Here is a 12773-nt window from a genome sequence, read left to right on the forward strand (position 1 = left end):
CATTTTATGAGGATTCGAACCGGCAACCTTCCGATTGCCAGCGCAGATCCCTAGCCTCAGAGCCACCACTCCGCCATTGCCAGAAGGTTTGTTGTGTCTCCCAGCACAGTCTCAAAGGCATGGAGGAGATTCCAGGAGACAGACAGGCAGTTACTCCAGGACAGCTGGACACGGCCCCTCGTAGAAGGTCCTTAACCCATCAGCAGGACCCACTGGTATCTGCTCCTTTGGCCAAGAAGGAACAGGACGAGCACTGGCAGAGCCTACAAAATGACCTCCAGCAGGCAGCCAGGCCACTGGTGTGAATGTCTCTGACCAAACAAACAGAAATAGACTTTATGAGGGTGGTCTGAGGGCCTGACGTCCTCTAGTGGGCAGCATGGAGCTCGATTGGCATTTGCCATGGAATAGCAGAATTGGCAGGTCCACCACTGGCGGGCACCCTGTGCTTTTCACAGATGAGAGCAGGTTCACCCTGAGCACAGGTTACAGATGTGAAAGGGTCTGGAGAAGCCGTGGTGAACATTATGCTGCCTGTGACATCGTTCAGCATGACCTGTTTAGTGGTCCGTGGAGGCATATCCATGGAGGGACGCACAGACCTCTACAGGCTGGACAATGGCACAGCAGGACTGCCATTAGGTATCGGGATGAAATCCTTGGACCCATTGTCAGACCCTATGCTGGTGCAGTGGCTCCTGGATTCCTCCTGGTGCACGACAATGCCCGGCCTCATATGGCGAGAAGATGAAGGAATTGATACCATTGACTGCACCCCCCAACGCTCACTCGCCTCACCTCCATCCAATAGAACACCTCTGGGTGGAACATTATATTCTGGTCCATCCGTCGCCTCAGACTGTCCAGGAGCTCAGTGATGCCCTGGTCCAGATCTGGGAGGAGATGCCCCAGGACACCATCCGTCGTCACATTAGGACATTGTCAGGTGTGTGTGTGTGTGTGGTGGGGAGTGGGGTGGCATACAAACTACTGAGTACGATTTGGAGTTATTGCAATGACATTTTGGCCAAATGGACTCTCCTGCCTGCCGCATCATTTTTTCCCTTTGATTTTCGGGGTGTCTTTGAATTCAGCCCCCTGTAGGTTCATCATTTTCATTTCCATCAAACGATGTGCCATCCTTTCCTTCCTAACACATTACCATATCAGTCCATATCAGTAGAGATAGCCAGCATTGACATCTGATGTATTTTGAAAGTGTTCCTTTAATTTTTTAAGCAGTTTATATATATATATATACATATATATATATATATATATGGAAGAGAAGGTCTGTGATACGGTTTGCATATATATTAGCAAAGGTAAAGGACAGTAAAATGTAAAATGGTGAAGCGCTGTGTCAATAACACCGAAGTTACGATATTTGCATAAGGACACGCCCCCTTTTACCATATTGCTTCTGGTGAGCCGCATACCTTTGCCCAGTAGAAAAAAAACAAAACTTAAACAGAGTTTCCCTGCATGCTGAAGGTTTTTTGAGGTTTTGGAAGCTGATTAATGGTGGGTTACTGCAGTATTCAATAAGCTGGCACACCTGCAGGGCACCACACACCACAAAAGCAAACGTCACTTCTCCACCAGACAATGTGCCATAACTTTCTTAAACATTCAACTCTTTACAATTCATTTAATTAAAGGATACCACAGGTTTGCTGTTGGTTTTGCTAATGCAGAGTTGTGTACTGGTATTTGATCTTGATGACATTTTTCTAACGGTTCAGCGATTGCCAGATTTATTACAGTGCATGGATTTCAGGTTATGGTTAAACATTCACTTCTGGTGTAATGTGTTGTAAAGAAAAAAAAAACAGCTATTTTCTACAAAATTATACCGTAGACCTAAAAATATTGTCACCTTCTTTTTTACAGTGAAATTCTGGCAACAACAGTACTTTACCGTAAATTTAATATTATTTTTTACAGTGATATACAGTCATATGAAAAAGTTTGGGAACCCCTCTCAGCTTGCATAATAATTGACTCTCCTTTCAACAAAAAAGGTAACAGTGGTCTGTCTTTCATTTCCTAGGTGTACTGCGGTGTTTTCTGAACAAAGATTTTTAGTGATGCAGTATTTAGTTGTATGAAATTAAATCAAATGTGAAAAACTGGCTGTGCACAAATGTGGGTCCCCTTGTCATTTTGTTGATTTGAATGCCTGTCACTGCTCAATGCTGATTACTGTCAACACCACATTGGTTGGATGAGCTCGTGAAAGATTGTTCAGTCTCCTGCTTTAGGGGAAGGCTACAAAAAGAAATCTCAGAGGTTTAAACTGTCAGTCAACTGTAAGGAATGGAATCAGGAAATGGAAGGCCACAGGCACAGTTACTGTTAAACCAGCAGGTCTGGCAGGCCAAGAAAAATACAGGAGCGGCATATGAGCAGAATTGTGAGAATGGTTACAGACAACCCACAGATCACCTCCAAAGACCTGCAAGAACATCTTGGTGCAGATGGTGTATCTGTACATCGTTCTACAATTCAGCACAATTTGCACAAAAAACATCTGTATGGCAGGGTGATGAGAAAGAAGCCCTTTCTGCACTCACGCCACAAACAGTCTTTTGTTGTATGCCAATGCTCATGTAGACAAGCCAGATTAATTTGGAACAAAGTGCTTTGGACTGATGAGACACAAATGGAGTTATTTGGTCAGAACAAAAAGTGCTTTGCATGGCGGAAGAAGAACACCATATTCTAAGAAAAACACCTGCTACCTCCTGTCAAATTTGGTGGAGGTTCCATCATGCTGTGGGGCTGTGTGGCTAGTTCAGGGACTGGGCCCCTTGTTAAAGTCGAGGGTCGGATGAATTCAACCCAATATCAACAAATTCTTCAGGATAATATTCAAGCATCAGTCACAAAGTTGAAGTTACGCAGGGGTTGGATATTCCAACAAGACAATGACCCAAAACACAGTTGGAAATCTACAAAGGCATTCATGCAGAGGGAGAAGTATAATGTTCTGGAATGGCCGTCACAGTCCCCTGACTTGAATATCATCGAAAATCTAGGGGATGATTTGAAGCAGGCTGTCCATGTTCAGCAGCCATCAAATTTAACTGAAGTGGAGAGATTTTGTATGAAGAATGATCAAAAATACCTCCGTCCAGAATCCAGACACTCATCAAAGGCTATAGGAGGACAGTGTCTAGAGGCTGTTAGATTTACAAAAGGAGGCTCAGCTAAGTATTGATGTCATATCTCTGTTGGGGTGCCCACACACATTTATGCATCTGTCTAATTTTGTTATGATGCATATTGTATATTTTCTGTTAATCCAATAAACTTAATGTTACTGCTGAAATACTACTGTTACCATAAGGCATGTCATATATTAAAAGGAAGATCAGCCAATGAGAAACAAAAATCCAAAGAATTAAAGAGGGTTTCCCAAACATTTTTATATGACTGTAATATATATATATATATATATATATATATATATATATATAAACCGAGAAATCTATTATAACCTGCAGATCCCAATGGCCGGACCACCTTTACCCATTCCATTCCCTTTTGAATATTACAAAACACTAAACCTCCACAGACCTACCCCGTCCTTGTTGCATTCAGAGTGATGCCTGCAGCTTTCAGCTCCGGAGCTACCAAACTGTTTCGCGTGGTGTCCTCCTTCCTTGTAACACAATGAACGTTGAGCCTATTTTTTAACACATTTATTCGTTTTGTTAAAGCGCTTATTGCTGTGAAAGGCGCTATATGGTGCGACACCATGCTGCGCTGCGGTCAGCTCGTCGCTTGAGCGCTCGACCTTAGCCGCCGTGTCTGGCGTTTCTCTGTCTTCCGGATTTCTTAAATAAACTTGAAATTCCTCCTCCGCCCCTCACCCGAGCAGCAGAACCCCACTGTGCTGCGCCGCCGCTGTGTGACTCAGGCTCCAGCCTTTGAAATTCTGTTTTCTCTGGAACGCGTATTCCTGCAGGCGGATGAAGGGGCTTATTTAGTTCTCCGTAACTATTAAAGAATTTATTTCGGTATCGGTCACTTGTCTTTCTTTCTTTCTTTCTTTCTTTCTTCTTTCTTTCTTTCTTCTTTCTTTCTTTCTTTCTTTCTTCTTCTTTCTTTTCTTTCTTCTTTCTTCTTCTTCTTCTTTCTTCTTCTCTCTTCTTTCTCTTCTTCTTCTCTCTTCTTCTTCTTCTTCTTCTTCTTCTTCTTATTTGCTCCGCTACTGAGCGTCCACGCTTTATTGAATATATGACTTAAACGAAATGTAAAAAATTATCCATTACATTTATTCTCCATTTCATATTGGCTCTGAGGGGAAGGTAAACGACAGAAGTGACCCTGCTCCCTTAACCTGCAATTGCTCCGTCCTGGGTTTTATGACGTCAATCTGCAGCAAGCCGGTCCTCCAACTTGCAGGGAAAACTTGTAGGTTGGTGGCAAGATTGGCACTCACTGTAAAAAATAAAAAAAACTCCCACTGTTCTGGTGTGGTGCTGAGGTGTCACCCGCTGCACTCGGGTACCAGCACATGCTCCCAAACTCATCCTCCATTTTGATATAGTCGCACAAAAATCCGTTATCTGGTTGACACAAATTGAACAAACAGTGAAGCCGTAGGAACTCCGACAGCAATATTGGATTTGGAGCATTCATTACAATAATGAATTAATCTCCGGCACGAACGACAGTGTAGTGTGCCACGGTGGTTAGCGCTGCCGACTCGCTCCCTCCGGGACATGGGTATTCGATCCGCTGCCCCGTCACTGCCTATTCTCCCTCCTTCTCGAGCTTGACCTGCTGGTGACCCTAAACAGTGCTCTGGACCCTATACATAAGCCGTATCTGTGGACCCCTTTTCATTGCAGGCTTCGAGGACCCCATGTTGGCCCAGGATAATCATTACCCCATTTCCCCCCAACTATACTACACCCATTCCTTAAACTTACTGGAACTGTGTAAGTTGGGGCGACTGGCGTCCCTGCCAGGATCGGTTACGGCTACCGCGATGGGACGCGTCTAACCGCAGCCCTTAACGATACAGATGTGCGGAGATGTGCCGAATTGTTTATTATTGTCTTTAATCTGCGCGATCTGACCCGACTTCTGTGGTTTTCTGTGACAGCTGAAGTTGTTAGTGGCACGATATCAGGGTTTAAACAATCATAATAATGTATGAATTAAAATTACAAATTTAAATAACGGGCTAAGAAAACACGAAGAAAATCATCTATTATTATATAAATAAAAGCCAATGACTCACTCATCACGAAATCTCCCGAACCACGAGCATGGCCGGATTAAGGTGGGTGCTATTGATGCTACAGCATTAGGCCCATTCCTGAAATAAGCTCAGATGAAAACAGACGAGAATTTTCCGGAAGCTGAACAGTTTTCCTTTGCTATATTAACCTCAAAATAATTCTTAGAATGAAAATTGGAGTCCGACTTTCGGACGCCTAGACACAGCGTTACTTATTATACAGTTTCTATTGTTCTTTGCGCATTTATGCGCACTCAGAAACTGGTGACTGTGAACGAATCAGCAGAGCTTACTATGTACAGGCTTTTGTCATCGTTGAATCTTTCTCAGACATTTCCAAACGTCGAGATTGGGTTTCGCATCCATCTGTGCATGATGGTGTCCAATGCCTCCGGCGAGCGGAGCTTCTCAAAGTTGGGAAAAGTCAAAGGAGAGCTGCGGTCCTCAGTGGGGCAGGAAAGGCTAAGCATGCTGGAGCTTATGAGCATTGAGCCTGAGCTGCTGCGCAGCCTTGACTTCACTGACACGATTGAAGAATTCGCGCTTGCTAAGGCTCGAAAAACAGCAATATAAGTAAGCAGCACTAGCGCAGTAGTTAGGGTGATAATATGCCTAGGTTAAGTTGATCTGGTTTAGCCTTTTCTGCATTAAGTGCACTTTTCAGACAATTGCTATTGAATGTTGATGTTACTTAGTTTGATGTTAATCTCGAGTTGTTACGATACCACGTTGTTATTATTATTCATGATCAATAAAGGCTGGCTGGTTGCGTCGCAAGCAATTAAGGGTCCCTGGTCGGTCTCAGTGTGCATGTACGGTGAGTGTCGAATGCACATGCACCAATGCCGAGAAAAAATAGGCTTATTTTGCGCTGCAGCATCAGGCTCAATTTCGTCTTAATTCCGCCCTGACCATGAGGGCTTGGGACTTGAAATTTAGAATGGAGATTATCCTTGGCCCATAGGTGCTCGCTAAGAAACGGTTTTAAAAATTTCGTGGTCCAAGCGCAAAATGTCTTATAGGTTTTGAGACCCATTTCTATGTCTGTTTGCTTTTCACGAGAGAACTACTTAACGGATTTAGATCGGGTTTTTTTTCTATAATTTGCTTGAACATTCCGTTGATTTTGCGACTTTCTGATCCCGCTAAGTATCATAGTTCGCGTCACCTTAACTCCGCTTAGTTAGCGAACGAGAGAACTACTTAACGAATTTAGATATTTTATCTTCTAATAAAACCCCTGTGTGCGTCTAGTGTCAGTGTGTGTCTTCTGGTGAAGTGCGCATGCGCGGGGCACGGTGCGCTGTTTCAAAGCACATGCTTCAAAGGTCGCATGACACGTCACACAAGACAGAAAGGGCGGGACCTATAAAATATCGCGCGGAAGATCTAATCGAATTTCGGTAAATGAGGTAAGACTTAAAACAGAAAACACGAAAAATCCAATCGAGTACTGAGACGCGGAGACCAGCTTCCCCAATGTTGTGCAAGTGTTCACTCTGAGGATGTCAGATTTGCGATTAAGAAGCTTGGCCCGGTAAAGTGTAAAGTAAAAGTAGATTTATTTTCGCGCACATTACATCAGTTGCTGGGGAGAATCTGCTGATTGCCCACTGTTGTGACAGAAAATTAAAAGCATATTACGGACAGCAGAGCCAGTATTACTGTCAGAGAAAATTACACGCATTTTACGGAAACAAATTAATGAGGTAAAAGGTTCCTTGCCATTTAATATGGACTGTTCCTACTAATGTTTATGGACTACTGTTCTAGCGCCCGTTATTGTAACGGGCTTAATGTCTAGTTTTCTATAATTTGCTTGAACATTCCTGTTGATTTTATGACTTCTCTCAATGCGCTAAGAATCAGAGTTCGCTTGCAGGAGCGATAGATTCGCGCTAATCCAAGACAGAGGCTGCGGGCCGAGGGTAGGGGGAAGAGTGACGTCAGGAGTAGAGAGCTGGGCGGGGCCTCCTCACTGTCCTGTTTCACTAATACACGGGCGAAGCCGCGGGAGATGGCTAGTACTGCATATTCAAGAAAAAGCGCACAAATTCAGTGCAATAATAATAATCATAACAACAATAATTATAATACACCAAAAATACGGCAATAGTACAAAAGGAAGAGAGACGTCTAATGCCAGTTCTTTATTGGCGCTGGTTCCTTATAGAACTTTTGCTCTGCAAAGCGCCATTTCATTGTGGGTCTCTTCATTGTATGTGACATTGTGTCTTTGGGCTTTGACATGGTTCTTCATATATGTGTGCACAACAGAAATCTTTAAGGTATAGGCAGCCTTGCAGGATATGAACAGATCAAAAAGCATCTTGCTGTCATTTGTGATTCCTCCCTTTTTAATTCCGCCCACATAAACCACATTAAGAAACTTTCTTAATTTCACCTCCGTAACATATCCCGTGTTCGCTCCTTCCTCTCCTTCTCTAATGCTGAGAAACTTGTCCCTGCTTTTAGCACATCTCGCATCGATTATTGTAACTCGCTGCTGGCAGGTGCCCCTTCTAATCTTATATCACAGCTCCAGCTTATTCAAAACTCAGCTGCAAGAGTCCTTACTCGAACCAGCAGCAGCGAGCACATCACACCCATCCTGCTCCGTCTCCACTGGCTCCCTGTGTCTTACAGAATCGAATATAAAATCCTACTAATAACATACAAAGCCTTAAATAACCTCACGCCAAACTACATCAGTGACCTTCTCCATCACTATGTGCCTGTCCGCCCACTAAGGTCCTCTGATTCTGGTAATCTTGTTGTGCCCCTCACTAATCTACACTCCATGGGTGACAGCAGGGCCTTCAGCTGTATAGCGCCCAGACTCTGGAATGACCTACCAAAATTAATCAGCTCAGCTGACTCCATGAATTCTTTTAAAAAACAACTCAGAACTCGTCTGTTCAGGAAGGCTTTTAGCTCTACTTGACTTTATTACCCTTCTCTCAGTTTACTTCTCTGTCAAGATGCTCATGTAACCTGTGTGTGTGTGTGTGTGTACGAGACCATCTGAATTTACTGTCTTAATCTCCTTTATTTATTTATCTGGTTTGTACAATGCTATATACTGTATACCCTGTCATTCTATCTTAAACTCTGTGAAGTGCCTCGAGCATGGGAAAGGCGCTATATAAATAAAATGTATTATTATTATTATTATTATTATTAAAATGACCTGAACTTATAAAGCTTGTGTTATGGGATGCACCCAAGAGTCCTGTTAAAATCACCAGTTTAGTGGCATTTCACAAATCTGGCACCATCTATTTAGGAGTATGTATGGAGCGTCTTCGTCTTCTTCTTCTTTACTCTTAAAAATCAAAGAGTCTGGCGTTGCCATGCCTGCCACATAAAACAAACCATGGGATACGAGGGGTCAAGGTCAATGCTTCTCACAAAACTTCGAAAAACAAAAATGAGGATTAGTAATGTCAGCAGGTGGAGTGTCGCTTTGTGCTGTTTCGAGGTTTGCTGATCACCAATTTGATCCTATTTTTGATATGTGAGTCTTTACCGGTGCTCTTAGCCCTCGAACAGTCACTGTGAAAAGGTTAAAAATGACACCGTTCAAACATAGGCATGTGGGGTATCGTTTTAGTCTATTTCAAGGTCAGTGATTACGAATATGAGGTCATTTTTAATTTTTGATGCTTCACTAGCCCATTATGGACGTCTACCGGAGAGTGACAAACGGCGCTTCAACAGCATTTGAACTGAAGCACACGATTGATTATTTCAGATATCTGACACAATTATTTGTGTTTATTATGTAATTCTATCTCATGAAGTAAGTCATTTCGTTTCTTACGAAGACCCCGAATTTCGGCGGCTTATGCTAATCCAGCCTTTGTTTAATTATTTTTAATTTAAGATCTCTCGTGCCATCTGACGTCCTTGGCATTTCGTGACAGCTCATGTTGTTAATGGCACGCACTGTATATGACCTACAGACGGGTACTCGTAACCTGATTCCTCTACACTTTACCTAGTAAAGCGCCTTAAAATGAGTGACCCACAAAGAAGTATACAAAATAAAAAATGTCCGTCTTTCTTCCCTCTTGGTGTCGTCATTATTCACGCTTTATTTTCTTCTGGCTTCTTACTTTTTTTCTGTAAGCACCAGGGGCATTTCATATGGGGGCTCAGCCCCAGCTCCCCGACGACGTGTGGGGCTGCAACCTTTGAAGGTCCTACTTTGAATGTTCGCGTTTATGATTTTCCATTGGGAGGTGCGGGTACATGTGCTGGTGGTTTGGGGGGGGGGGGGGGTGCTATTGGGTACAGACGGACTTGACGTTTTAGCGCTGTCGGCGGCCATTATCATAACGGTAAACGGGAGAAACCGGGGCTAGCAGGTAGAAGATCAGGGGCTAGACTCATAGAAAAGGTGGGGGAGAGAGATCGGAAAGATCAGGGGCTACATGTCCGAGATCAGGGGCCAAATCTCAGGAATTACCCCCCCCCCCCCCCAACTCCCCAAACGAAGCCGCTGGTAACCGCATAATTCAGCTGTTACGGTCCATGTATTACCACGTTACCGAAGCGTCTTCTAAAGTATTTCTGGAGTGCCGTTATATGGGGTCTGAAAGTGGAAGGAGGAACGGATGACCTTGAGAGAAAGAGAGAGAGAGAGAGAGAGGGAGAGAAAGAGAGAGATAGAGAGAGACAGAGAGGGAGAGAGAGAGAAAGAGATTGAGACAGAAAGAGAGAGAGAGGGAGCGAGACAGAGACACAGAGAGAGAGAGAGATAGAAAGAGAGAGAGAGAGAGAGTGAGAGAGAGGGACAGAGAGAGAGGGAGAGACAGAGAGAGAGAGAGGGAGAGAGAGAGAAAGAGAGAAAGAAAGAGATTGAGACAGAGAGAGAGAGAAAGAGAAAGATAGAGAAAGAGAGAGAGAGAGAGGGAGCGAGACAGAGACACAGAGAGAGAGATATAGAAAGAGAGAGAGCGAGAGAGAGGGGACAAAGAGAGAGGGAGAGACAGAGAAAGAGAGAGAGGGAGTGTGAGAGAGAGAGAAAGAGATTGAGATAGAGAGAGAAAGAGAGAAAGAGAAAAAGAGAAAGAGAGAAAGAGAGAGAGAGAGGGAGTGAGAGAGACAGAAAGAGAGTGAGATAGAGGGGACAGGGAGAGAGGGAGAGGCAGAGAAAGAGAGAGGGAGAGAGAGAGAGAGAGAAAGAGATTGAGAGAGAGAGAGCGAGCGAGAGAGAGACACAGAGAGAGAAAGAGAAAGAGAGAGAGTGAGAGAGAGGGGACAGAGAGAGAAGGAGAGGCAGAGAGTGAGAGAGTGTGGGAGTGAGAGAGACAGAACGCAAGGTCCCGGAACACAGAAGCCCTTCAGGATGGAGATGAACGGCGAAAAAAGGAACACAAACATACGAACAGATGTGGCCCCCTAGTGGTTATCGCATTGCTATAACTCAGGGGTTATCAAACGTTTTAATCTGAGGACCCATCCATCCATCCATCCATCCATCAATCCCATCCATCCATCCATTCATTTTCAATTCCGCTTACCCTGAACAGGGTCGCGGGGAAGCTGGAGCCAATCCTAACACAGAATCGGGCACAAGGTAGAGACAAACCCTGGACGAAGCGCAGGACGAACACGCGCGCACACACACACGAGCCAATTCAGCAATGCCAATCTAAAGATCTAAATAAGAAAATCTGTACCATAGTGGCAGCTAAGAAGAAGATTTTTACCGCAACCTGAGAAGCGCCACACATATAACTGTGACCATATAATAAGAAACAACAAACATTTGTGTCCCTATTTAAGCACATTTCTCACATGAATATTACTAAAAGAAAAGTGGAAACCAAACATATTGTTATTAAAACAATAAATATAATTTTAAAATCGAACCGTGGTAAATTCTTAGCATTAAACTTTAGTGAAGCGGAGAAAAATCAATTCTTTGTAACGGGTGAGACTCGAAGATGTGACGATTTTTGAAGGGAATGGTCACTTAAGTTGGCCACGTGTCTTGCGGCGTCCGACAAGGAACAACGTACCCAAAGAATTATTAGTCGATAAAGTTTATTTTCCTTGTTTTAAATAACACCATTTTTTAAAATAACGTTTTCAAATGAGCTCCACCATCAACAATTCATTCTTCTAAACGCGTCCGCAAATTGCTCACCAAATCCTGAATTTCATTCAACAATTCAATAAACTGAATGTAAAACCTGAGTCGTCAACCTTAATTATTCCATCCATCCATCCATCCATTATCTAACCCGCTGAATCCGAACACAGGGTCACGGGGGTCTGCTGGAGCCAATCCCAGCCAACACAGGGCACAAGGCAGGAAACAATCCTGGGCAGAGCGCCAGCCCACCGCAGGGCACACACGCCTACCAAGCACACACTACGGACAATTTAGAATCGTCAGTACAGCTAACCTGCATGTCTTTGGACTGTGGGAGGAAACCCACGCAGACACGGGGAGAACATGCAAACTCCACGCAGGGAGGACCCGGGAAGCGAACCCGGGTCTCCTAACTGCGAGGCAGCAGCGCTACCCACTGTGTCACCATGCCGCCCAGCACTATGTATACACCCTTAAAAATAAAGGTGCCAAAGTGCCACTTTCGAGCGATTCCATATAAAAGGAATCAGTTTTGGTTCCCAAAACAGCCATCAATAGGAAGGTTCCAGAAAGAACTTTAATTTCTACATTTAGATCTGTGACAGGTTCCGTCCATAAGCATGAACTTCGGTGAACATTTTTTCTTCATTAAATGTAATTTCCTTCAATAAATCAAATGATCATTTTAAAACTGTGTATTGCATCAACCCAGGTTCTCTTTTGTATTATACTAAATTTGTTTGGATATCAGAAACTGTTAAGTGTTACAATCGAGCAAAAACAGGGGAAATCAGAAAGGGGGCAAATACTTTTTCACAGCCCTATATATGTGAAATATGGGCCAGATTGGGTGAAGGTAGGTGAACCGCTCCTTAAAACGGTCGGGCACACCCAACAAACTGTTGTGGCAGGGAGTAGGGAGCTTTGTAAGGTGACTAAATGACCTTATGGACAATTACTGAAAACAAGGTGGGCCATTGAAAGGTGAGGTATCAGGCAAGGGTATCATCTTCTGAGAAGATCTAAACGGCTCTGGTGGGTATAGAAAGCTGCTCATCATCTAACACAGTTTTCTTTAACATACTTGTATTGATTAATACAATAGGAATCACTGCAGCTTACCACCCACCTTTAAGTGCCACGGCTGGGGGTCCACATTACACCTTCATAGCCTTAAGGATTTCACAACCACCTGATCTCTCTCTCTCAATTCAGCCACTGACACGCATCATCATGGCCCAATCCGAGTTCCCTCAATTCCCAGCTTGACTATTAATTCCAAGTCCGTCTCCGGCTCATACATTGGGGGTACAGGGTCTGGCCACCCGAAAGATGCTATAATATAGATTATTCCATACCTTTACATAGCAGCCATATAACGGTATGCAGCTGGCCAAACTGATGGTCTGA

The 12773-nt window shown here is 43.8% G+C and overlaps 1 protein-coding gene across 3 annotated transcripts in view; it reads right to left on the reverse strand.

Moving 5' to 3' along the window:
- Positions 1 to 12773, reverse strand: part of znf385a (zinc finger protein 385A) — a 317688-nt gene that overhangs the window by 99830 nt on the left and 205085 nt on the right. Inside the window, exon 1 of one of the 3 annotated variants that reach the window (XM_051925080.1) lies at positions 3587 to 3714. The exons of the other annotated variants lie outside the window; for them this stretch is intronic. Coding sequence (XP_051781040.1) covers positions 3587 to 3602 — 16 coding nt within the window. The 5' untranslated portion in view covers positions 3603 to 3714. Of the gene's footprint in view, positions 1 to 3586; positions 3715 to 12773 lie in introns of those variants that run through there. 3 annotated transcript variants of the gene reach the window in all.

This window comes from Erpetoichthys calabaricus, chromosome 3 (assembly GCF_900747795.2).
Source record: "Erpetoichthys calabaricus chromosome 3, fErpCal1.3, whole genome shotgun sequence".
Taxonomy (NCBI): Eukaryota; Metazoa; Chordata; class Cladistia; order Polypteriformes; family Polypteridae; genus Erpetoichthys; species Erpetoichthys calabaricus.